Raw genomic sequence first — 27,266 nt, 5'->3', positions numbered from 1 at the left:
TCCGGGACTTATTTGGGCTAATCCGCCACCTGTAGTGAATAAAATATGTACAGCTCTGGCAACAATTGAGAGACCACTTCGAAATGTTCAGTTTTTCTGAGTTTGCTATGGATAGGTGTGTGTTTGAGTAAAAGAAATATTGCTATTTCATTATATAAACTTCCAACACCATTTCCTCTGAATTTCAAAAGAAAATATTGTCATTTAGATCATTTATTTGCAGAAAACCTCAAATGGTAAAAATAACACATAAGATGCAAAGTTTCCAAATTTCAAAAAAGGCAAAGAAAACATAAGCCCGATAAGCCCGATTTGTAGTCACAGCTTTCATGCGTTTTGGTATGCTTCCATTAGTCCTTCACATTGTTCTTGGATGACTGTATTCCAGGCCTGGTGTAAGAATTCAAGTTTCTGAGCTTAGGTCGAATATTTGAAGTTGAATATTTCGCTTCACCCACAAACTACGCCCAAAAACGAAACCTAATTGTCGCAATGAGGAGCAATCGGAGGAAACGAATGGTGTTTCATTCTCAACAACAGTGTCTAAGGCAACATGCCCACAACAACGGTAACGAAAGGTAAATGTGGAACATTTGGACAGATGTGGCTATTTTGTAGTGGTGTCAACAATAATCGATTCGGCAGTGCATCGCAATGTGGGGCAGGACAAATCAATAATCAATTCGGCAAATTCCATAATCAATGCAGCATATTTTTTCAAGTTTCAATTACTTCCATCAAGGGCATTTCCGGGCAAATGAACTTTACATTAAATTAAAGCACTTTAAAGCATTGAAAACAGCATGACATGATACTGTTACACAATACACACAATGGCCAATTAAGTGTGTACCCCATCCAGACATCATGAGAATGATGAGATGCATCTATTCGAGACGCCCCAAACGTCTTCAAAGCAATTTGGCATTGAATATGAGTAGCCGAGGATTCGTGTTTCGTGAGGCTTCTTGGTAATTTTTTTAAGTCACAAAATCCCATGCTTATGGTATTCCACACATTCTCGCCGGTTGCAAAGAAGAGACACGGGTAACAAAAAAGGTTTCTTGTAGGGCATCCACATAGCCAATCTTTTCTGTTGTACCACTCACTTTTAAATGATCGGGTCTTTCTAATCTTCTGACCGGTCACCTGCAGCAAACCCTTCAGCACTGTCGGTCGTCTTTATCACATCTTTGTCCCCTTGGAAATCCAACTTTGAGAATGCTCTAAGTTTCGTTATGAAATCCACTTCCATGGTAGCAGTCAAAGTGAACAAGCTAGTAATGACCAACTGACTGTATTTTGAACTTCATAATAGGTTGCGCTATGACGTAACTGACCAGCAAGACTCTCAACGCCAGAACGAGGTTGCGGCCAAGCTGCTGCTTGCCGCAGGACTGTATTTTTCAGTGGGCGTTATGCCAAAGTGTTCAGAGTAAAGAAATGATAATCACACATAGAAAATAGTAAAAAATATCAGGAAAATGAGAGCACACCATACATATTTCTATTAAGTGTATATAATACACTTAATATAATATTACGAGTTTGACACACACACACACACACACACACACACACACACACACACACACACACACACACACACACACACAGGCATTTCTTTATTAAGTTCCTTTTGTTAAGTCTGACGTTTCTTCTTCTTCTTCTGACAGAGAGTGGGTGGGGGGGGGGGGGGGGGGTCAGATTGCAGTCAGATTGTACTGGCAAATAATGATGCCTTCAAGGCAACCTTGAAACTTGGTGAGAAGTGTTTACATCATTGACAGTAAATAGAATGGACGCCAAATCAACGCTATTTGCCATGCAACGCTTTGAAGCCAGATTTGGGAACATTCCAACTTACATTCCACCTTAGCAACGCCAAACGCAGGTGCTGATTGGACAACAACAAGACTTCTAACGGTCAATCAAACCATGTTCTGATGCTCATTGGTCAATTTAACTTTTAATATCTCTCTAAAATAAAACATCACCACAAAAAATCACCACCCTGGTAAGTTGGAGAGCAAGGGGACCTACTAATTGAGCGAAAAATGATCCCCCTGGAGTGGCATTTAAGGGAGATACAGGGTTTTATGTCTCTCATAGGAATGAATGGGATTTGGCAATTTTTTGGTCTTTTTGGGTCCAACCTTGGCTCCAACTTGGCTTCAACAATGAAATAGAATTTTGGCCTCCATTCTATTTACTCTCAATGGTTTACATTCTCAGGAACACACCAGTAAATTAGAACACGTCCAATAGTTATGACGTCAGTCAACCTTGCACAGAGAATTACCTAAATTTGCCAGAAGGAGGCGATAGAGGACCTAAAATAACAGAAAACAACAATTATCCTTAGTTTCACAGTAAAACTAGCACCAGTATTGCATGAAACAGAACACAGATACTGAACAACACTTATGTAACCGGTGGTTATCCCGAACTTTTATTCTGACGGGATAACGACACTCCCCTTTCCTTCAGGTGTGTAGCATAAATCATTGAGGTGGTAGCTAGTTAGCAGAGACGCCGTGTTTTTGATGCTGTCGAGGGTAGCGTGGGCACACCGCTCTCTCTGTCCCTCTGTTTGTGGTTGAGCCACCGTACAGGAAAGGTAGGCGTCCTTCTCGGTTGGTTTATTGCTCTTTTTTTTGGTGCATTCATTGTAATGTACTTAGTTGTTGGTTACTGACACCATTTAACTTAATTGTAGCCCTGTCCATCGGCGGCTGGCGTGGGGTCGGCTGCTGTTCTGGGATGGTGTGCTGAGCTGGGCAAACTCAAGGTAAAAGATGCGTTCTGTACGCTTCTTTCGTGTGTGCGAACGTAGTCTCTGTTGTGACTGATGTAGTGTTACTCTATCACAGTGTCGCTGGTGATGTTCTTCCACTGTGTCCTTTGGGGTTGACTGCTTGCGTGCCGCTTCGAGAGAACCAGAGGTAATGCCGGCATTTTCTGTAAGAGTCTCGACGCTTAGCTCTTGACTTGTGTAGGGAGTTGTGCATTTCCACAATACACAACTCCTGTTTAATCGATTTATAATGCCGTGCCTAATGGTAACTTTCTCGTTAAATGTACATAGGAGGAGATGGTGCCTTCGACTACACTGATGCAGTGTCATTAGAGAAGGGGGGCATCACTGTTCTTTTCCCAACCTTTTGTTTTGTTTTGTCCTATTGTGTGAGTGATTCATCCTGTGCAACCTTTTCACTTTGACGTCCGAGACGAAGGGGCTTGTGTAAGTTTCACTCTAACATCCGAGACGAAGGGGCTCGTGTAAGTTTCTACTTAGTAACCGCCAAGACGGAGCTTGTGTATATGATTAGGGTATGAACACTGAAGTATTACTGGGAGACGTATCTTAGATCTCAGACTTCTTTTGGAACCTATACTTGCTGTAGGGGGAGACCAAAGACGTGTGTCTAACAGGCTTGTGTGTGTGTGTGGTGGCCATTACCAATTTTGCCCTTTTGGCAGTTTGTTTTCTTTTGTACAATTTGATTTACTAACTTTGTTTGCCGTGCAATTTTTGTTATTTGGTCTACCCCTCGTGCAAATGCCAATTGCCATTAGCATTTTTGCATAACTAGCACATTTGGACATTTTTGTATTTTGAGATGACGTGCCTACAAATACTGTAAAAGGTTCACATTCTATTTTTTATATTGGACTGAGCCCATGAGGCATATTTTCAGACACAGAGACTCATTACGAAAAGAAAGAAAATAAAAAGAACTCTGAATTGTATGACAGTTGTATCTCTTGTTATTCACTAACCTGTTGCGGGGAAAGTCAAATCAAGTGTTTGATGGTTGGGTTCTCTCACCCTAACAAATGAGAGTGGCGTAGTCACTAAACATCTAAAAATCTTAAAAATATTACGGTAAAGAGATAACGCAGGCCACATTAGCATTGTGTGTATCGTGTATCAGTATCATGTCATGCAATTTGTCAATGCTTTGAAGTGCTTTAATTTAATGTAAAGTTAATTGCCGAATTGATTATTGATTTGTCCTGCCCCGCATTGCGATGCACTGCCGAATCGATGACTGTTGACACCACTACGAGAGTCACATCTGTCCAAATGTTCCACATTTACCTTTCGTTACTGTTGTTGTGGGCATGTTGCCTTATAGGCTAGTGACAATGGGCTCAAAAAGGCCTTCGTTTTCGAGATACCCCAACCGGAGGTAGAACAAAACCCAATAATGTTTTTCCTCATCTCTAAGGTGTCCCATACATGAAAATGATTCTTGGCCAAAGTGATTTTAATGCTAAGCCTAAAAATTTTACACATTTCCATATGCACCTCCAAACAAAAAAAGCACCCAAAATGTGAATTCTCCGTATGGGAGTAGATATAGGCCTACAAAAAATCAAGCAGAAAATTACCAGAAGCCCTGAGAGCTTTGGGAATTGGTATGCTTGTGCCCAGGGGCTACCTGCACCAGATAGAAGTGGTTGAAGTTGACCATCTTGATGTATGAAGGAGATATAGGCATTTAATCACACACCTAAAATAGGCGGAAAATGAAAAAAAGTGATATTTATACAGAATGTCATCATTTACATTGTAATTGCTTTGTCAGGGAATGTCATATGCACACATATGATATCTTGATGGAAAGGTGAGATTGTTCTGAATCCAGCAATACCTCATATGTATATATTTTCTGAATATTAAAGATGGCATATCGTTCAATGTATGAGGTGCCCAGAATGAAAAAAGTCGAAAAGGAGTTACAGGACCTATTTCAATACACTTTAGTGGGGACAGAAATGCTCACCATTGTATTACAGTATATTACTACAAATAAAATTATTATTAGTGTGTGGTGCTACAGATTATGCTTGAATGAAGAATCAGATTAGGGTGAAAATATATTTATCACTAGTGTGTATATATATATTGAAGAGTTCAGATGCAAAACCCCCTAACTCCATTTCTGAAGACCTGCAATTCTACATATTTAGAGAACCCCGTTGTTGGTGTGGTCTACATTCGTGTACTTGATAATACATATAAATAGTTATATTACATAAACAAAACAAGAAAAATTGAATTTTGATAGCTTTGTATTAAATAAAAATAAATTAAGATTATTTTCTGAAATGGCACTTAGGGGGTTTTGCATCTGAACTCTTCAATATATATAAAATTTCTTGCACATTGTTAAGCTGGAAAATGCAGTGACTCCACCTACTTCCAATGCCTTGCAACTAGCTCATCAGAATATTGCATCACTCCTTTCAGGTAGATATGATAGAGGAAGGGGAAATAGAGTGGATGTTATTCAGTTTGTTCAGAAATCTTTTATCTTCCACGAAGTGGAGGTCTCCAGTTCTTCTTCCATGAAAGAGCTAGCTTTCCTTATCAGTCTTTCAAGACACCCAATACCCCCTCTTCATTGTGCTCCCTCCCCAGCACACCACTGCATAGAAAAGGACACATACTGGCTTCAACAGTCTCATAGAACATATTAAGGAGTTTATAGCAGACAAGTATAGCCAATACTGTACTTTTTTGTAAACTGCATCTTTGGCTGACCAGTCCAGTTTGTTGTCTTGTTATACCCTGAAATACTTAGATGTGCTTACAATCTCCACTTCATCAACCTCAATGGAGATTGGTTGCAGAGCGGGCTTAGACCTCCAAAAGTCCACCTTCATCTGCTTGGTCTTACTGTTGAGTTGTAGGTGCATTACACCACTGCAAAGCCCTGTACTCCTGTATTCCCTCCTGCCTTAATACAGCCTACAATTGTATTATCATCCAAGAATGTCTGCATGTGGTATGTGCCTGTGTTGTAAATATGTTAAGTCCGATGTGTTCAAAGTGAACAGGAGAGGAGGGAGCACAGTTCCCCAGGCTGCTTTAGTATCACATACTACAGTGTCCAAGAGGCAATCTTTCAGTTTGACAAACTGTGGCCACTCTGTTAGGTAGTCCCTGATCAAGTGCACAAGGAGGGCATCCAAACCCAGGAGCCTCTCTCCCAATGGAGGGTTGGATGTTGTAGAAAGCGCTGGAAAAGTAAAGGAACATGACTATATGTCCTGTGCAATAGGTATGTGATGGCATCATCCACTCCAACCTTCTCCTGGTATGAAAACTGTACTAGATCCAGTGCATGACTTACTGCAGTCTGAGTGTATGTAACAGCATTGTCTTCATGCTGTGTGAAGGGAGGGCCTCTCGGTTTAAGTCGTTTATCTCTTTTGGATGTGGCTTTTTGAGGACCGGGATAAGGCATAACGTGTTCAGAGTTGGTGCCTTGGGCTGAATAAATATTCCAGCAGCTCAGCCACTTCAGCACCACATGTCTTTAGCAGTCTTGGTGATGTCCTATCCAGTTAATGGGCTTTAACCAGGTCTGCTGTGATTATAGAGAGGAGGGAGGGAGGAGGTGCTGGGTGGTGGTAGTGTGATAAATAAAGACTGCTCCTGGAAGAAGCAATGATTTATGTTTGCATACAAATGGTATGTGTATTACCAAAACCTGACAGCAGGAAGCAAAGGCATTTTATTTCATGAGCCTATTGAAATAAACAGGGAGGGGAATAGCAAACATATTTAGTGAATTCAAAAGTTCATAGATCCATGCACAGCTTCTTCATTAGGTTCACTCAGGCATTACCTGACATCACTCAGGTGTGGCTTAAGCATCATGTAGGAGCGGAAAAGGATCTGCACACTGCTTGCAAAAGACTTAATTTATTTGGAGCAACGTTTCGATCATAGATCTAAAGAAGTTTTTTGATTTGGCACCTGCTGATGCTTTTCTGCTGGATGTGCGCGCTTTCCACTACACTCTTAATACCATCATGTCACATGTTAGTGAATTGAATTCAGTGAATTATTTGTTTCATAGCCTTTATTTTAAATTGATTAACCCACTTTCTGCCATTAAATGTTAGTGAAGTCATAAAGCACCATATCTGTAGCCTACTGGTGACATTTCACTTAACTTATCCATGTCATCTGATGACTATATGGCTGGATTGACCAAGTAAAGAACTATGATGTCTCACAATTTTCTTCATCCGGTAGCAGATCAGTTTGGCAAATCATTTTTGGCAAATAGGAGGAAAGGTAAGGCTAGGGTATGTTTGTTAAAGGCCAACTTCCGATAAAACTCAGTTTTACTCACTCCTTTCGAAGATCGGACGGTCACCCCAAGTTAAACTCACTTGCAAGGCTCTCATAGCGGTGCGTCAACTCTCCTGGCTGTGTTTCCCGGTGTTTCCCAATTTACATCAATAATGCAGAGAAACGAGCGAATCACGAAAGCCTTTCTGTGTTTCGTCACGTCGAAAGAAGGCGTTGCCCACAAAGGTTTATATCGACCCATTTATCTAAAAACATGTCGAGTAATTTTTTTCTGCTTGTTTTCAAAACAAGCAACGTCTGGTGGTCCGAAACATAGCTTAGCTTAGCTATCAGCTGGTTGCTACTCTCAGGTACACACACAGCACAAAGCCTCATACATAAAGCCTGCTCACTCCGGTTGCTCCGTGCCTACAGCTCGCCTAGGGGTCGCTGTCGAAAGAGCACAGCCCTGAATGGAGCCTGCACGCCTCCGTTGGCGCCCCTATAGTGCAGTACCCTCCGGGGAAGTGGCGACTCTGTTTCCCATTACATTCTCTCCCAAGGCTGGAGGACTGAGCCAATCAGAGACGCGTTTCTTTGAGAGCAGGAGGAGTGAGCCAATCAGAGACGCATTTCCACGAGAAACACGGAACACTCTCTCGTTTCTCCACAAGCCACCTTGCCAGCTTGCAAAAACGTCTTGAAACAAAGCAACCAGAACGTTTTTTAAAACAGGACCAACGCGTAACACATTCAATAACAATTGGGAACACGGCAATATTAATTAAATTACGTTGAGAGGCGATCTTTAAACTAAGGGAAATAACAGTGTGTCAAATACACTAGACTTCAATCCAGCTACCACATCATATTCTACAGCTAAGCAAATTGTTTGGCTGGACCTGGAAGAAAGGGCCAACCAAAGTGCAAGTCAGAAGAGTAATGACGTTATCTATCCTGGTCCATTTGCTAAATGTAGGCTTAATACAATTAATTGGGAACAAGGCATCGGAGGTAGACCACACTGGGCATTCCTTTGATGTGCCATGGTCAAGACCCCTCAACTCAAATCCTCTCAGGGGTACCAAGGTTCTGTGCTAGGCACCCCTGTCTTTGCCATCTTTATCTCATCTCACTGGGCAATGTTGTCCACTCACCCTGCTCCCTGCTATGTTGATGATAAACACCTGTCTGTCCAGCGAGATAACTCCATAGTTTCTGCGTGTACACTACAAACGTTTCAGAACATCTCTTTCACCACTAGATTTCTAATTACCTTTGTACCATTTCAAGCTATGCATTCAATGTCTACAACTTGAATTACAATAAATAGCTGGGAAAATTAGGGTGTTATAATGCTCTAATGCATTGTCTTGGTTCCGCCATTTTGCAATGTCTATGTGTCTATCTGCCTGTCTCTCAGACCTGGCCACATGGATGAAGCAACACCACCATCATCTGCCATTATATCAAGCAAGACATGAGGTTAAGCCTGTCACGATATACGATAAGTCAATAAATCGGACGATAACTTTTTACAAGAACGATCACTTTTCTGGCCCCGATAAGTAACGATAAGTTATTTGCGTGATGTTTTGTTTTCCCTCTCTCCCTTTCTCTACCGTAGCCGTAAGACTACTGATGGCGCGTTATAGGCCAATGCAGCGCAATGATGCTTACGTGTTGGTGTAATTTTAAGTTTCAGTGCAGTTCTGGTTGGAATAAGTGCATTGATCTGGCTACTTGCGTCTTTGAAATAGAACGCTGGTGTTCCCGCGCGTCGCTTATAAGCCTCGACAAAGAATCAGCGCTAGAGACTAGGAGCGCAATATTCTTCCAGTCTCAGTCAGCGCATCTGCAACGTTCCTCAGAGAGGGGAATGAACTGCTCCACCACGGAGGCAAATGTTCATTTTGAAACATGCGCAGCAACCCAATATCCACGACGACGTGTTTGTGCAAACATGAAATAGTGGTAACCGTCGCGACAAACTTGCTCTGAGGCTGTTATTTTAAACCTCGCCGAGTTTCCACTATTATTTCAATGCGCCTCCTACCCCGACGTTCGTTGTCTGTTCTTTTTGTGATTTTCGCTATATTTCTTGTTTATTTAGACCTAACAATATGAGTAGGCAGTCCGCAAGCAAATCATGAAGATACGATTTGTGGATTTAAATCTGTCACACCAGGAGAATGTGAACGGTTGAGCACGCTACAGGGGAAACAGAGGCATGCGACTCATAACTCATAAGAATCAATGTATGGGCGTTCATAAAGGACTTTAAAGTGCGCAGAATTGCAACTTGTTCCAGTCGATGGTATCGGGGAGAGAGAGAGAGAGAGAGAGAGAGGGAGGGAGCTGCCTGCACCTGGAACTTGTGCATCTGTTCATGCTCTTTTGCTTTTTGCTGATGTTGAAATGCCTTTAACAGGGCTGATTTGGGTTTTGACTGACAATTGGCTTGTAACAACGTGCATTTGTTTGAAATAAGCTGTCTAAGTAATAATTTGTGAATTAACAATACACTACCAGTAGGTTATATTACATCACACCATGGATAGGCCTATAAGCCATTCAGTGTGCTTGAGAAAGACAAATAACAGAAAATGTTAAAGAAAGACTAGGGCCTATATAACTTACCCTAATAATAAATGCAAAAAAAGTCTATTTAGAGCCTATTGTGCTCCATGAGGATGTATTTAAAAATATATATATATCCCCGCCGTGATGCTTTAAAAATGTGAAGGGGTGTAGTCACATGTTTATTGCATTTTTACGTCATTATATTGTTTGACACATTTCTTCTTGGAGCAGGCGTCAATCTTAATTATTTAAACCTCTGAGTCTGCTGGCCCAAATGTTAAATTCAATGTTTCAAGAAGGAGGCCGCACCTTGCATAGCAGTGTTTTTTATTGCACATTATATTGTTTGAAAATGGCGAGAGACAATATTATCGATTATCGCAATAATTTCTTGTTATCGTTATCGTCTGGCAAAAATTGTTATCGTGACAGGCCTACATGAGGTCAACCACTGTTACCCCAGAAAACGCTACATAAACCTGGGTGTTATTATTTATGACTACCCATCTTTTCTGAAAACACCGCTTAAATTACTGATGCTCTTTTGCACTGTTCAATATACAGAAAATCAGACTGTACCTGACCCAATATGCCACTCAGGTTCTGTACCTTGAGTGCAATTCTCTCCTGGAAGGAACCGTTTCATTTTATCTGAGGCTGCACTAAAACGTAATGTTGCTTCGCAATACTGTAACACCAACAGTCTGGCCTTGGCCTCTGACAAGGTAATCCCAATGGTCTGACAAGTTACCAGCTGATACAAGAGTTTGGTCATCCCCCTCAACTTTTAAGAAGCTGAAAACACACATATCACACATATCATACAAATATCTTCTTGGAGTATTTATCTTCATGCTCAACTCTTATAACCCTATATACAGGATAAGCCCACAATCTGTATTTTCCACACACACTAAATGTAGCCATTGGATAAAAGAGTCAAGGAAATGCAATGAACTTAAATTCCCTATACTGACCAGGTCTAGACAGGGTGAGATGGCATTTAGTCATTATGCAAAATGCTGGAACCAGCTTCCTGTCCAAATTAGAACTGCCCCGATAGTATCTTATTTTAAAAAGAAATGTGAAAAGGTTTATTCTCATCTGCCTTAAGTGATACAGTACAGTACACAATGCATTCTTTCTTCTCTTTTCTCTTTCTCTAATTGTTAGGACATTGAATGGCAATTTTGTATTATGGTGTACTTTGATTGATCAAAGCCATTACGATACCTGTATACATCAGTGGTATGTTGGTGCAGTGTATCTGGTACGCTATATTATTGTAAGGAAGTTTAAAGAACAAATATCCTTATACCATATAGTTCCCTCACTGTGTTGTATTGGTTAATAATATTACACTTAAATATATACTAGGCTTCAGAGCACCACATACGGTTAATTAATGAACCAGCCTTTGAACTTTTATATCTATGGAATGGACTGGTTCATTTTCTTTCTTTTTTGGACACATTATGTATTGAACGGTGTACCATCATTAATGTTGAGAATATATATATTAGGTAATGTTAGATTCAGCACAATCTCATCTTTTCCAGCTTTACAATAGCCTACAGATGCAAGAAATATATATATAAATATATATATAGCTGGCTCTTTCATGGGAGAAGAACTGGAGAGCTTCACTTCATGGAGGATAAAAGATCTCTGAACAAATTGAATAACATCCACTCTATTTCCCCTTCCTCTATCACATCTACCTGAAAGGATTGATGCAATATTCTGATGAGCTAGTTGCAAGGCATTGAAAGTAGGTGGAGTCACTGCATTTTCCAGCTTAACAATACCTACAGATGTGCAAGAAATGATATACAGTATATACTGTATATACGTATATATACACTAGTGATATTTTCACCCTAATCTGATTCTTCATTCAAGCATAATCTATAGCACCACACACTAATAATAAGTTTATTTGAAGTAATATAGCCTACTGTAATACAATTGTGAGCATTCCTGTCACCACTTAAGTGCATTGAAATAGGTCCTGTAACTCCCTTTCGATTTTTTTCATTCTGGGCACCTCATACATTGAACGATATGCCATCTTTAATATTCAGAAAATATATACATATGAGATATTGCTGGATTCAGAACGATCTCACCTTTCCATCAAGATATCATATGTGTGCATATGACATTCCCTGACAAAGCAATTACAATGTAAATGATGACATTCTGTATAAATATCACTTTTTTCATTTTCCGCCTATTTTAGGTGTGTGATTAAATGCCTATATCTCCTTCATACATCAAGATGGTCAAATTCAACCACTTCTATCTGGTGCAGGTAGCCCCTGGGCACAAGCATACCAATTCTCAAAGCTCTCAGAGCTTCTGGTAATTTTCTGCATGTTTTTTTGTATATCTACTCCCATACGGAGAAGTCACATTTTGGGTGCTTTTTTTGTTTGGAGGTGCATATGGAAATGTGTAAAATTTTTAGGCTTAGCATTAAAATCACTTTGGCCAAGAATCATTTTCATGTATGGGACACCTTAGAGATGAGGAAAAACATTATTGGGTTTTGTTCTACCTCCGGTTGGGGTGTCTCAAAATTTTGAGGCCATTGTCACTAGCCTATCACACACTGTTGTTGAGAATGAAACACCATTCGTTTCCTCCGATTGGGTCCGTGTACTTTTTCGTTCATTCATTATTCTATTTTGGAAGTCACACGAGAAATCAAAATTGTGATGTTTTACGCTTGAAAATCACTTGTGAAATTGAATCATACGCCATGTTTTGATATCTGTTACGTACTGGAAATGAAACACTGAATTGTGGAAAAAAGAAAAAAGCAATGAAGAAAAATTCCCTTCGAATTGCGACTTTGGTTAATTTAGGACCCAGAACTTGGGTGACCTGGAAGTAATCCAGCCTGGAAGTATCTGTGGTTCAGCTTTGCTTGCAATGTTTCTTCGGGCACATTCCAACTTTGCCAGCAATTGCAACACTATTCCAAAACGTTGCTGCACTGCAAGGACGTGGCTGCTCTGTGATGAGTGTGCGAAGAATATTTAGAGTTCTAGTGACGCTCACAACCTCGTGGATGGATGCGTAGGCTATAGATATCCCAAGCGCAAGGGCGCATGCACGGGACACCATTATATCGAGCACGGCGCCCTATGTGAGGAGTAGAAGATAAATTTACTGTTTATGTGCCGCAATTTAACGTATAAACCGATTCAACATTTGCAACGAGTCCACATTTCATGTGATTATGCCTATCCTTCACACTGATTGCATTTGCATGCCATAATAAAAGATGTGTATTTGAAGGTTTAAGCGTGATGCATGAACCACAAACATTTCCCCTTCTTCAACCAAGATTTGCAGATGCTGTTATTTGTTCAGACATCTTTTCACATGTTATGAAAATACATGCAGGCAAGCAGTGAGGGGCAGCTGCTCAACGGAGCCATTGACGGGAACGTTGACAGCTCTGGTAATCAGCAACGTTCGCCGTTTTCCCAGGTCATCTCTGGCTTGTTGATGTAGTCTAACTGGAAGCACCCAATGATGCCACTAATGCCCCAATTACACCATAGTGAAACGTGTGTTACCGCACAAATACACCTAGAACGGCGTGATTAAAGCAACAGAGAATCGCTTCTGTGCAGCATGAGCGATTGAAGCGACTACAGTATGTCCATCACAAGCAGAAGGCAAAGCATTCAAGCATTCCCATTGGACTATACAGTCATTGGCTGTCGCGGCTGGTTGCCGAACCACGTCAGAAAGTTGAAAGGATTTCAACTTCAAACTGTTGCTCTCAGCGTGCGAATCGCCTCTAGTCTCCAGAATCGCTTTTGTCGTGCGACTCAATACAAAGTCAATTACTTCCGTCGCTCGCCTCGTCTTGTTGCGCTAGGTGTATTTGTGCGGTTAACCGCGCGAATAGACCAGGCGCCATGCGATTGAAGCGACAGAGCGATACGCGCGATTGAAGCGACTACAGTAGGTCCATTACAAGCAGAAGGCAAAGCATTCAAACATTCCCATAGGCTGTGGTCACTGACCTCTATACAGTCATTGGCTGTCGCGGCTTGTCGCCGAACCGCGTCATAGAAAGTTGAAAGGATTTCAACTTCAAACTGTCGTGCTCGTCGCGCAAATCGCTCTAGTCTCCAGAATCGCTTTTGTCGCGCGACTCAATACAAAGTCAATTACTTCCGTCGCTCGCCTCGCTCAGATCGCCGCTGGTGTATTTCTGCGGTTATTCGCGCGGTTAAGCAGCGCACCTGTCCAGCCCCGCCGACAGGGGGGGACTAAAGGGCTTTTTGTCCCGGGCCCTGGGAATTCTGGAATAGAGGGGGGCCCATAACTGGGCCCCTATGACGTTGGGCTCAATTATGATACATTCACTTCAAAATGTGTTGTTTTTTTAGGGTAGAAAAGTGCTTTATTTGCATACAAACAATTACTTATAGATGTTTGTCTTCATTGCCCTTGAAAAAAGGAGGATGGCATTGGAGCTAGAGCTTCGTTGGTACGCACTACATGCTCGACAACCATACGTTGTACAGCAGGTGGATTCACATCATTCACGGTAATGGCTGGGGGCATCACTGCAGCTGTCTCACAGTCGCCTCTGTCTTTGTTCAACAGAGGGCCTTGGCGGTGGTTTAAGTTAACAGGCAGTTGAGAAGATAGGGCGGTTGTCAACATAGCAGATGGTGACGGGTTGTTAATTGTTATAGTTGAGGGCAATGACTGTGGTCTCCTCATGGTAGTCTGACGCGGCAGGGAAACAGCATGTGTTGGTGATGCTTGTGTAAATGCCCTCGATCCAACCTGACCATGGTGAATTGAAGGAGACGGTGGCAACACTGTTGGCAAGGTCTTAACTAATTCAGGTGACACTAGTCCCAGCAGGAGGGAGGGTTGCTGCATGGATGGCACTTCTACGTTCTTGGACTCTCTACTAATGGCAGGAATGGACACATCTTTTCCTCTTTGCATCTTCATAAGCTCTTCTTGTAGCACCAGTTCAAAAGACCTTCCACTCTTATTGGCAATGGCTTGCAGTTCCTCAAGGTAGTAGTGAGGCTTGTTAAGTCAATATTCAATAAGAATCTTTCACTTGGTGATGCAAGCACCAAATCAGGTACACAGGTTCTCCAGGGCTTACTCTCCCAGAAATGGTCGCTATCCAGGTGAAAAAACAAGATGGCGGCCATTTTTCAAGATGGCCGCCTCAGTAAAGGTGAAAAAAGCTGTTTTCGTCTTAGAATGCCAAGTAATCAAGACATCTGAGTGATGGAAATATTAACAACTTAATAGTATCGATATTTCATCACAAAATGGCCACCACTTTTCAAAATGGCAGGCCTTACATGACTGAAAATGCATATTTATGACATACAGCTGTCCGATAGCAGGTATTCATTAATACATACTAACCTTGCCATCACTGTTGGAATAGAATGTTTAATTTTGTTTACATTCTGTATTAGAGTGATGTTATAGCACAACCAGGGCACACTGGTGACATCACTGCTGTGAGACTCAGCATGGGGTTCAGTGTCGGCTTGTGGTACAATAGCTGTAGTTGTAGTTTACTAACTCTTTTAGTAGTATACTCACTTTAGTTGTTATAGTATTTATAGTCTCCCATATGCTATCTAATAAGACCCTCTATATAGCTTAACTAGAAATGTAGTTAGTGTAGTTAGAAATTTAGTTAGATAGCCGCACCTGAACTGACAGGATGTGCCAGCGCGGGAGACCTGAGCCAAGGGTAACGGGGCTTCAGTTACCCGGATGGTGTACAGATCGCACAGGACTTAAATGACACTGGATGAACGATCGAGCTGGGTGTAGGGCAGAAGTTGCCTGATTTTCATAGACTTCAGATCACATACCGCGATTCTGGTCTGACCAGGACTATAACGATTAGCGTGTCCATACAGGGTGAACTTTGTTTCCATGTCCTGGTTAACCCGCCTCGCTACTGGTTGAGGGCTGTGCCGAAGTTTAAACCAAACATTTCTTAGCCCAATAGAACGTCTCTGCATAAACCACGTCACTGCCTTGAACACACCTCTACCCAGGACGGTTGAAAATGCTCAGTTGATTGGTTCCAGACAAAGTGGGTGGAGATCCCGCTGTAGCGGGATTGAGCAAGCTCCTAGCCCTACTGTGTGTAGCTGTCACCAGTAGGGCGGAGCCCGGCTTGGGCAGAAGATGACTGAACCTTGTTGTGTCCCATATCTCAATGTGCTTTGATATTTTGTACGGTTGGGTGGTAAAAGGATAGCCCCTCGGCCTTTAACCGTATTACACAAGATGTCTGCTAAAAATCCTTTGAGCTGCAGTACATGTCTGGAACAACACCTCAAGCACCCTGACCCTGAGCACGGGGGCCCAGCAAGGTTGTGTGCTTAGCCCCCTGTTCACGCTGGGCACATGCTGTTCACATGACTGCACAACGACCCATTGCACTAACCATCTGATGAAGTCTGCGTACGATATAACACTGGTGGGCCTCATCACTAAGGGTGACGAGACTCACTACAGAGAAGAAGTAGACTTGCTGGTCAGATGGTGCAAGGACAACAACCTCCTACTGAATGTCAACAAGACCAAGGAGATTTTTGTCAACTTTCAGAGGGGCCAAAAACAACTGCTATCACTGACCATCGACGATGATGTTGTGGAGAGCGAGCAGCACAAAATTCCTTGGGGTGCACATCAGTGACGACCTCTCTTGGACCACAAACACATCATCACTGGTGAAGAAGGCCCAACAGCGCCTCTACAAACTGAAGAAGGCAAGTGCTACACCCTCCATCATGACAGCATTCTACAGAGGAACCACCAAGAGCATCCTGACCAGCTGCATCACAGTGTGGGGAGGAGGTTGCACAGAGCAAAACAGGAAGACACTCCAGCACATTGTGAACACAGCATAGAAGATCATTGGAGCGCCACTCCCCTCCCTGCAGGACATTTACACCACCCGCCTCACCCGAAAAGCACTTATAATCACCAAGGACATAGGTCACCCTGCACACCAACTGTTCAGTCTCCTGCCCTCTGGAAAGAGGTACAGGTGCCTCCTCTCCCGTACTACCAGGCTGGCGACATTCATACACCAACCAATCAGGATGCTGAACTTTTAACCTGCCCTCCTATCACTGATAGCCCCCCCTCAACACTGAATTGTGATTGCACATTCTACTTGCACTAACTCAAAACACACACACACACACACACACACACACACACACTGAACTAACTCAAAAGCACACACAAACATGCACACACATATTGCTGCTGCTTCATGCCTGTTACTTAATGACTGTACTGGATACCAACTAGTTGTAAATACTGCACATTACAATTGCTTACTTTATATTTATTATTATTTCACAATGCTACTATCACCATGTCAGAATCGTCACAATAGGACATAACTGAAAATGTACAACAATACCTCTTCTTAATACATGTTCTATGTATGCCTGCTGTTGCCCAGTCTTGCACTTTATATCTCTGTAAGGGTATTGTATAACCCTTGCAAAATGCAAATTGAAAGCCCTGCCAACTGGGGGTGGCAAAAAGATGGTGAGACCTGGAAAGTTCTCTGGTCAAAGCTTCCTGCAATTGCGGAGAGTTGCCAGCAACTGACAAATGGATGCAAGACTGACTGCCGAGGAAGATGCAAATGCTATTGCTTTAGCCTCAACTGTACACAGTTCCTGCAAATGTGAGGACTAAAAAGAGCTAATCCAACATGTGCATCAGAGAGTTTTCCTACCCAAACAACAAACATGTAATCATTATAGGCATACTGTTTTTGTAATATTTAGAATCATTCAGTGAGTGTTAGTTTACTTACATGTAATTACGAAAATACTATAATTTTCAATATTTTAGTTTTTTTGAGTGTATAATTGAATTTGCCATGCTCAACATAATATATTTCCATACATAAATATTCAAAATATGATCAGTCAATCAAAATATAAAAGTCACAAACATAAAAGCCATTTAAAAGCAGTTCAATTGGCGGCCATCTTGGAAAATGGCCGCCATTTTGTTTTTTCACCTGGATAGCGACCTTTTCTAAAAGGGTAGGGTCTGAAGCACCTCTGAACCAAATTTGATGCTTGCATCACCAAGTGAAAGATTGTTTGAGGTATTTGCTGCACTATAGCCCTTGGTAGCGTTACTGCTGGCGGTACTAGTGTAAACACTGTCTAAAGAGCGTATAGAAAAAATAATGTTTGCGTCAGCTGAATTTTCGAAGACTAGCGAAAGTGAGGGTCTTAATGTGTGCATTGCAGTGTTATAGGCGTACTCTACAATGGAGCAGAGATGAAACTCTGATCTTTGGTTATCAATAGTTAGTATTCTATTTATTGAACCGTACTGTTTTAGATGATTTCCTACCTCTTCATCTATTTCCGTGTGGGTTAATCCGGTGACAATAACAGAATTTGGGACGTCAATCTGTTCGCTTATTACTATTTCCATTATTCTACCCTGATTGTAGTTGGTTTGTTTTACTCTTGTTGGTACACTGCTCTCTCCTGGCAGGCTCTCGCCAGAATTGTAACCTACTTCTAACTATTTTGACAAAATATGGTCTTTACCCTCTGGGCTTGTGTTGCGCATCAATAAAACCTAGGCTCGCTACTAAAGAAAGGAGTGTACCAACACAGAGCAAAAGCAAAACACACACAGACGGAGTTTGTAAGTTAGAAATATTGTATTAAGGATATTTAAGATGATAAGTAGGAGGGTATTAATATTTCATAAATAGGTGAGTGAATAACTTAGTGCATATCTGTCCTATTAGATGGACATGAATAAGCAAACAACATTTAGATAAATAAAATAGAATCTGCAGATTCAAATAAAATAAATAAATAACAAAGTGTTAACAGTCAATAAATAATCTGTATACAAAGTGCAGACATTTAAATCTGTAGCTACATTCAACAGATAGGCCTACAGTAGGCGCTATTAATCAAACAATTTGCAGGCTAAATCAGCCGGGTGAGTAGATAGAGTCATATAAATAGGACAGATAATTTAACTATAGTGGATCGTTCAGTACAATGTATCACAAAAAAAGAAGAAGAAAACAAAACAAAATAAGAGGGGTTCATTCATTCAGTTCACAACAATTCTTATCTGAGGGCCAGGCTCGCCACAGCTGTTGGGGTTCGCCTTCGCGGTAGTATTTGATGGCGATCACACAGCAGCTGAATTCACTCGAACAGGGATCAATCCATAGAAAAAGACCCGGCCAGACGTCGGGAGCGTACCAATGTTCCCACGCCCCATTGGTCCCACAGCCCATTGGTCCCACGGCCCACTGGTCCCACAGCCCATTGGTCCCACAACCCATTGGTCCCACAGCCCATTGGTCCCACTTCACTAAGACTTTTCTTCATTATTTAGGCCCATTGGTCCCACAGCCCATTGGTCTCACAGTCCATTGGTCTCACAGTCCATTGTTCCCACATTGCTTTTTTATTTGAATTTTTAGGCCCATTGGTCCCACGGGACTCACTAGTTCGACGCCCTTTCGGTACTTACCGCTTACGTCATACGACGCTAAACCTAACCCTAACCCTAACCTTAACCCTAAACCTAACCCTAACCCTAACCTTAACCCTAAACCTAACACTAACCTTAAATCGCTTGTTTGAAATGTTTGATTACCATGTGAAGTACAGAGAGGGCGTCAAACTAGTGGGTCCCTTGGTCCCACAGCCCATTGAACTGTTTGTGATGTGGGACCAATGGACTGTGGGACCAACGGACCTAAAATTAAATTAAAAAATCTTAGTGATGTGGGACCAATGGGCTGTGGGACCAATGGGCTGTGGGACCATTGGGCCTAATTTTGAAAAAACGCAAAAGTCTTAGCAATGTGGGACCAATGGGCTGTGGGACCAATGGGCCGTGGGAACATTGGGCTGACCCCCAGACGTCAAAGTGGAGAGAAACGCATACAGGGTTTGGACTCGGACATCACACCAATCCGGTCTTCAGCAAAATAATCTTCACGGTTTAAAACCTTCGACGTTCACAACGACTCTTCACTCCGTCAGTGGAGTAAGTAAACACTTTTATCTCATAGATGACTTGCAATAATACACTATTGAATGGTGTATTTTAGCTGCGGTAAGCTTCAATCAGTAGACAAGAGTAGACGAGGACAAACGGAAAGTCTTTCGAAAAATGTAAACAGCCCCACGAGCGGACTCGGTTCCCATGGCGACGTTATGACTCCACGAGCGGATGACCTGGGTTACATACGGCACACTTTTTCCAGCCCCTTCGTCAAGTAGCCTAACATTGGCACAGGAGGCCGTGAGCAAGTCACACGGGATTCAGTATCAGAGAGACAGGGGGTATCGAATAATTTGATTACCACAACGGCTTAATAACAATGTGTTTCATGCGCCTATGTAATTGAATTTATGAATATGCGCATTACTCTGCAATTATGTGTCCAAATCAAAAGTTTCAGGCAGGCACGCGCACGCCAATCAGGCTGAATTGATATGAGAATCATCCCCGGTCAGCTGAATTACAGCCAGTGTAACTCGACTCTGGTTTAAACTTATTTGGTTTAAAATAAGCCAGTGGCATGTCAACGTGTGAAATTGACATTTAGATAGCCTAGAATTGAATGTAACGAAGGGGTTATAACGGTGTCGTTTTAGGGTAACCTGGGGTGACTTCAGGTAATTTGAGCCATCAGCTAAAATGAGCCATTTAAGGTTTTGGGGTTCTAGCCCCTCTGGAAATGAGACCCAATGACTACACAGTATGGGAATCTGTTGCCACAACAGTTCATTACATGTAACAGGGGATTTTATTGAGTTTTGATTGATATGGTGGGCGGGATACTTATTCCAATGAAGGCTGCACCAGAAAGTTGCATGGAATTTAGCATGGCACGCTAAATTTAGCCAAATGATTATAAGTATTATAACTTACATATACCAGTAGATATACACATAAAAACAAAGTATGTTTTCTGTGTGGATGGTATGCACTATATTAATGTTTGTTAGTGTGGCATATTATTACCCTTTTTGGAAAAAAGTATGTTTATGGTGTTTCAACTGTTAGCTCAGTGGGTTAAGGTAATTTGAGCCACCACGTTCAGCTAATTTGAGCCACCATTATAATCAATGGGAGTTTGCTGCTGTTTGCTGCTGTTTAGCGGTAGCTAGCTCATGTTTGTGTACTTTTGGAGGAAAAATTAAGGAAGATGACAGGTGAAAAGAAATGAATGCAGATGAAAAGAGAGGAGACAGAAAAAGTGAAAAAATAGGATGAACACTGTCCAGAGACATGTGGCTGTACAGAATTGTGATTTAGTATGAAAAGGAATTATGAATTATTGACTTTTTCCCTTTTTTATTTAACCGGCTCAAATTACCAGATAAGGTGGCTCAAATTAGCTGAAGCGGCTCCTTCCAAAAAAGTTGCCACATCCAGGGTTTCAAGACTTGTGGGGCCTAAATAATTATGTTTTATAATATAATTCCAACACAAAATGATGAAATATAGTAGTTATTAATTATATATACACATTAAAAGTGCATAGATGGTATTTTGTTATTTTCCCAAGCGATTTACCAAAACGTGGCTCAAATTACCTGAAGTCACCCTAACTTTCGGTTCTGATTGCGGTGAACTTGACACTCGCAAGATGAATGTGCTCCGCCTTGTTCCCCTCTCTGGAAGTTCAGCGGACATACACGCGTCCTTGACATGATTCCCCTTGGTCAAGTGAAAATGGTCGATGTGATGAAAAATGTGCTATTCATGAGCTTAAGTAATACAATAGCGTGGATTTTATTGTGATAGCATTTTGAAAACCATAACTCCACTCAGTCCATATCCGTAAGGTTGTAAATAAGTTTTTGTTTATCCGTTATAAATGGGCTTGTCATCCCGACGTGGTGTGTTTTGGAGCTGCACAAGGGAATTACGTGGTTGTGGTTGGGCGTTTGACTATTTTGTGTAGGGACCGTCACGTCAGGGATGAGGGGGTGGGGGGCTTTTTTGGTGTTGGGAGGGGGGACCCATTGAGAAAATTTTGTCCCGGGCCCAGCCAAACCTGTCAGCGGCCCTGCACCTGTCCACTGGGCCACTCACGCCTTTGTCTACGTGTAAGGAAGTGTTCAATATCATATTAGTAAATCAACACTATAAAAGTTTTTTAAAATGTGCTGATTATCAGAAATCCCCCGAAATGAAAGAAAATGGTAACTGTTGTAGGCCTAGTTTTTACTGGCATTATCACATCATAAACTATTAAAATCGAGTGAGCTTTGATCTCATACAATTATGGCGGGAATTAAGCGGAACGTGCCCATTGTGACATTGTTTCCTACAGGTTCATTTTTTTTTTGCAACACTGATTCATTTAGCCTGGTGTTTAACCTGGGAGCTACCAGGTTAGAGTTGGAGCATAAATTACCGTGGCAACTCAGCTGAGTTTCAGGTTAGCAAGACTGATGGAACTGATCTCTGTCTAAAAAATATCGCAGTTTACCGACTTTAGCTCGGACTTGGGGTTAACGCCGTTGATGGAATGGTCCCATAATCTATGTCTATGGAATGGTCCCCTGTGGCGGGAGTAGGCGTGACTAGCAGGGTGGGGGGCATGTAACTGCTGAGCAGGTCAAACGTGGTGCTGCGACAGGTTTTGGTACAACAGAGTACTGTGCTGACAGAAATCCAGCTGACCAGAATCCATCATCTTCAGAGAGAGAGAGCGTGTCTGTGTGTGTGTGTGAGAGAGAGACAGAGTAATTGTGTGTGCGTGTGCGTGTGTGTGTGTGTGAGAGAGAGAGAGAGTAAGTGTGTGTGTGTGTGAGAGAGAGAGAGAGAGAGAGAGAGAGAGAGAGTGAGAGAAGCCTAAGTGTAAGTACAGTGTGTGTGTGTGTGCGTGCGTGTGAAAGAGAGCGAGAGCGAGAGCGAGAGCGAGAGAGAGTAAATGTAAGTACAGTTGTGTGTGTGTGTGTTTGTGTGTGTGTATGTGTGTGTGTGTGTGTGTGTGTGTGTTGGAGGGGGGGGTGGTCACAAGATTTGACGCAGGCATCTATTTCCATGAGATAGGCAGTGCATTGCTGAACTCCATTCTGCGTGACATGCAGGTATACACTGCAGTAGAGGAGAAGACATACAGTAAATACTTCTTTATTAGCACCTATTCATCAACACACATGCAGAGATGGATGTCAACAGTTTTATCCATAGAATAAGTACACTGGTGGTTATGTGTAGGGACAGAAGACCAGTGCTGGGTCTACCCATTTGTAGCCTGGGCGAAAAGCCGACTGTTGACTCCGTCAATCAGTCTGGCAAAAGCCAAGAGTAGTCCATCTCCGTGGATGGTGGGAGATGGTCTGACCTTACGCTTCCATTTACATTCATTGGAGTTCCGAATAAAAATTAACAGCCATATTATGCTTTATTAGCATGACTGTTACGATATAGCATCGCAAAAGTGTACAAATAACAAAACAAAAGTGTGAATATAGTTACCTTAACCAATCAGTAACGGAGCTCGCGTGCGAGTTCTGCGTCACCACTCTCAACTGTTTGCTGATGGATAAACACTGAGAGAACAGAGCTCGAGGCTTTTGCCATACGATGTGCAGAGCCAAAATCTTTGGTGGAGTACATTGGATGGCGTCGCAAGGCTAACCCTTTTGGGGGCCCTAGGCAAAATATGGGCATAGGGCTCTTTTTTATGGCATTTACCATGGTGCGGTTGACTATTGGAAGCCCCTACAGTGGGCAGGTTTGATAGGGCCCTAGGCAGTTGCCTAGTTTGCTTATTGGTAAAGCCGGCTCTGCAGAAGACCACTAGAGCATTGGTGCATTTATATGTTGGTATACTGCCCTACAAAGGCAAAGTACAGTAACTACTTATTTTGCCAACATTGAGTTTAGGTTGAAATCGTTCTTCATTACACCACCTTTGTCTTGTGACAAAGTCCTGCGGTCCAAATGTGTCCCCTTTTAGAGATATTGCTATTAAATGAGCAAAAACTAATATCCAACCTAATACCAAAGCTTTGAAGGTACGTTTTTGTTTGTTTCAATGTCGGAGCAGTTACTGCACTTTGCCTCTGTAGGGCTGGGCAGTATAATACTGTATGGAAATGCAGAGTATTGCTTCACAGTTCTGTGCTTGGTGTCTTGATTCCTTGTAGGCCCCAGCGGAGATCAGGAGATCACCACGCAGGATGCCAATACTCCTGCAGAGACCCGTTCCTTCACATGTGGACTGGAGGGAAGCAGGCTGGGTGACTCAAGTCAAGATGCAGTCGCTGCCTGCCACTATAGCCTACGAGCCCCGCTATCGAGCTGCCAACTGCACCGGCTACAGCTGCCTGCCAAAGGGTGACGAGGAGGCTCTGATGGCGGCAGTTTCCCACGTGGGTCCCATCTCTGTTGCCATCGACGCCTCTCGGCTGACCTTCATCTTCTACCACAGTGGTGAGTTGTAACCTTTTCATGCTGGGTTTAACCAAGGTCTGCAACCTGGCATGGCTTCATTCTGCCTTCTCTGTGCTCATAGCAAATTTAACTAATTGGCTGCATTATTATCTGAATGCATAGTGTGTTAATTGACGCAGGCAGGCCATTGTATTGGCTAGAACAAATGTGGAGGCTGTACCCCCACCCCCACCCCCAGGCGTGTACAAGGCGTGTCCCCTTGTGCTCCAAGAATGGTAACCATGGAGTTCTGCTCGTAGGCTATGGAACCCTGAAGGGCCATGACTACTGGCTGGTTAAAAACAGGTCTGTGACTAAACTCTTCTGCTTGACTTTACAATAAATCTAGCCCTTGTAAGGTGTTCGGTTCATTTTGACCCATTTTCAGTTCTTTTGCTTGAGAAAAATAGATTCAAATATTATTATTTTACACTGAGATTCACTGGCTTGGGCTCATTTTCAGTGAGGAACATGAATCTGAAGAAAAACAGTGACATGTCTGATAATGGAGTGCAAATATTGTTTGGTCCTCCAGTTGTGCATCAATGTTTTAACCTTGCATGAGAAGAGCACTAGTGGCTCAATCCGAGATCTTGGATTGAGTTTACTGACTTTCTTCACTGTCTCCTTGTCTTTCTCTCTCTCTGTAGGCCTATCTCCCACTCTCAAAAACATATAGTCTATACACAGGAATACACAAGCATGACGAGAGCAACATGAGGGTGGATATGAGCTATGATGTTTTCCTTTTTAAATTATTTTTTCTATATGCCTGGGTCAAAATGACCCCAACACCTTCTATGTAACAAAAACACAAACACCTTGCAAGGGTTAATAACAAGTGTTGTTGTATTCTGAGTGGGATGAGTGTTGTTTTGTCTGACTGCCACAAGGTGACACCATTTAATAACACATGTTGGCATTTTGAGTGGGGTCAGTGTTTGCTTCTTTTTTTACCTGCCACAAGGTGGCACCATTTCTCCAATGCTGTTGAAAGGTTGCTATCTCTTTTTCTCCCTCTCTGAAAAACAGTTGTGGCAAACACTATGGTGGGAAGGGCAACTTGAAAAAGGCAAAGAACAAAGGCAACGAGTGTGGCATTGCCCTACCCCTGGCATGGCCACAGCACTACCCCTCTTACCCAAAAATGTGAACTTGATGGATACAGCTTCTATATTGTTGCAAATCCTTTTAAGGGCTGCCCAGAAACCAGCAGTAACTAAGGCACTTCAAAGGAAACAAGATTGCAACCCTAATTGTATTGGACACAGAACTGCCATCACCACAAAGTTAATCCATTCAAGAATGTATACAACTGCCAGGGATAATAAAGCACACTTTACCTCAAGTCCATGCAATTAAAAAATAGAGTTTATGGAATAGAACATTTAACACTGGCATTGTTCAGACTTAACCCTTACACTGTTGTCTCCTAATTAACTGGTGTGCCTTGGAATACAAACTTGTGAAGGAGTGGCACAGGATTACTTAAGTCTCCGCTGTTTGTTTGATCTTTGAGTTTGTAAATGGCAAAGGTGATCTGGAGAACAGGTTATGTGTGTAAATGGTTCCTGCTTCCTTTTTGGCTCTTTGTAGGCTACTGGGCATGCTCAGAAGGAGTGGTAACAAGAAACTGCCTTGGCCAATCGCCACAAGTTTCCTGACCTTCGGTGTTGGATATTATTGCCCACAACTTCCTTCACTCACAATAATTGTCCAGACTTTGTCTGTTTGAACTGTTCACAACCCCACACCACTAGTGTGAGTGATTTGTCGACCACATTACGGTTGATCTGACCTTTTCAATTCAACTCCTGATTGTTTATTTTGACTAATATCCTGTTTTGCTAGCCGTATGAAAAGTCTTTTGAAGCTTTAACACCTGATGGAATGTGACTACAGTAGTGGGTTCAATGATCTATTATGTACGGTAGGTGTTTTCCCTCCATCCCAATGACTGACCAGAAGTATTTCCTAAACTAACCCAAATGTAACATTGCAGGCCGTGTACCATGTAAGATGACTATTTGCTCTGAGTAAAACCATTGTCTCCTTCTGCAAATAGATTGATCAAATTGTCTTAAGCTGTACCGTAATTTCCTTCAAATTAAGTTGAAGTAATTGAAGTTTCCACTTTGTTAAAACGAACACAAAAAATGAACAGACATGTATCTGGCACCTTCTCAGTCTTAAGGGTCCCTTTAATAAAATATCTTTCTGTAGTAGATTTTCTGAATGTGCGAGAAACAATGGCCCCTGGTAACTAAAAAGGTTCATGGTGGGGACACTACAGTAGTTTTGCTTTACAGCACTTCAAATGGGGAAGGCAGGACTTCACCCATTGATATGGGTATACATACAACACAGACAACCAATCATAAAAAAGGACTTGTGCTAGAATAGTATTCTACTCACAGCTAAAATATGCTGTAGATTCAGAAGAATACAAAATGATTTACATGGGTGGTGGTATATATCAAGACAGTAGAAAAAAGATCCCCAAGCACCCCTGATCATAAATAGAAAAATAAATTACTTTTTAGACTTAAACGTTTTGATAGAAGACACATACATGTAGATGCAGACACTTAATTTTCCGTTTGCACTGCAGACCAAATGCCTCAGGATGTATGACCACTAGTGAGGCAGCGCCCTAAGGCAGGTGAGAGAGAAGGAAGAACAGGAGGAAGAGAGAGAGAGAGAGAGAGGATGAACAGGAAGAACGAGAGAGACTGAAGAACCCATGACCACTAGTGAGACAGCACCCTGAAGCAGAAGAAGAGATGAGGAGGAGGAATAGAGAGAGGGGAGGAGGGAGAGAGAGAGAGAGAGAGAAGGATGAAGAAGAAGAAAGAGAGAGACTGAAGAACCCATGACCACTAGTGAGACAGCACCCTGAAGCAGGAGGAGAGATGAGGAGGAGGAATAGAGAGAGAGGAGGATGGAGAGGAGGAAGAGAGAGAGAGAGAGAGAGAGAGAGAGAGCCTGCAGCATACGCCTCTTCCAGTAGCCAAATAAAGAGCAGGAGTCTGTGACCTCATACAGTGGTAGGGAAGGAAAGAACAAGCAT

General features: G+C 42.2%; 1 protein-coding gene and 1 long non-coding RNA gene across 2 annotated transcripts; both read left to right on the top strand.

The window, feature by feature from the left end:
* Window positions 1–2,541: 2,541 nt before the first annotated feature.
* LOC134435743 (uncharacterized) lies at window positions 2,542–3,539 on the top strand. The gene is made up of 3 exons (XR_010032079.1): window positions 2,542–2,620; window positions 2,720–2,791; window positions 2,874–3,539. It is a non-coding gene; the product is annotated as an uncharacterized LOC134435743 (long non-coding RNA).
* An 18,747-nt stretch (window positions 3,540–22,286) lies between these two features.
* LOC134436338 (cathepsin J-like) lies at window positions 22,287–27,126 on the top strand. The gene is made up of 4 exons (XM_063185498.1): window positions 22,287–22,316; window positions 23,911–24,196; window positions 24,396–24,502; window positions 25,229–27,126. Exons 1-3 carry the CDS (start codon window positions 22,296–22,298, stop codon window positions 24,434–24,436), a joined length of 348 nt encoding a protein of 115 aa, XP_063041568.1. The 5' UTR covers window positions 22,287–22,295; the 3' UTR covers window positions 24,437–24,502; window positions 25,229–27,126.
* Window positions 27,127–27,266: the final 140 nt, after the last annotated feature.

This window comes from Engraulis encrasicolus, chromosome 20 (genome assembly GCF_034702125.1).
Source record: "Engraulis encrasicolus isolate BLACKSEA-1 chromosome 20, IST_EnEncr_1.0, whole genome shotgun sequence".
Taxonomy (NCBI): domain Eukaryota; kingdom Metazoa; phylum Chordata; class Actinopteri; order Clupeiformes; family Engraulidae; genus Engraulis; species Engraulis encrasicolus.
This window is presented reverse-complemented; position numbering and strand designations above follow the sequence as displayed.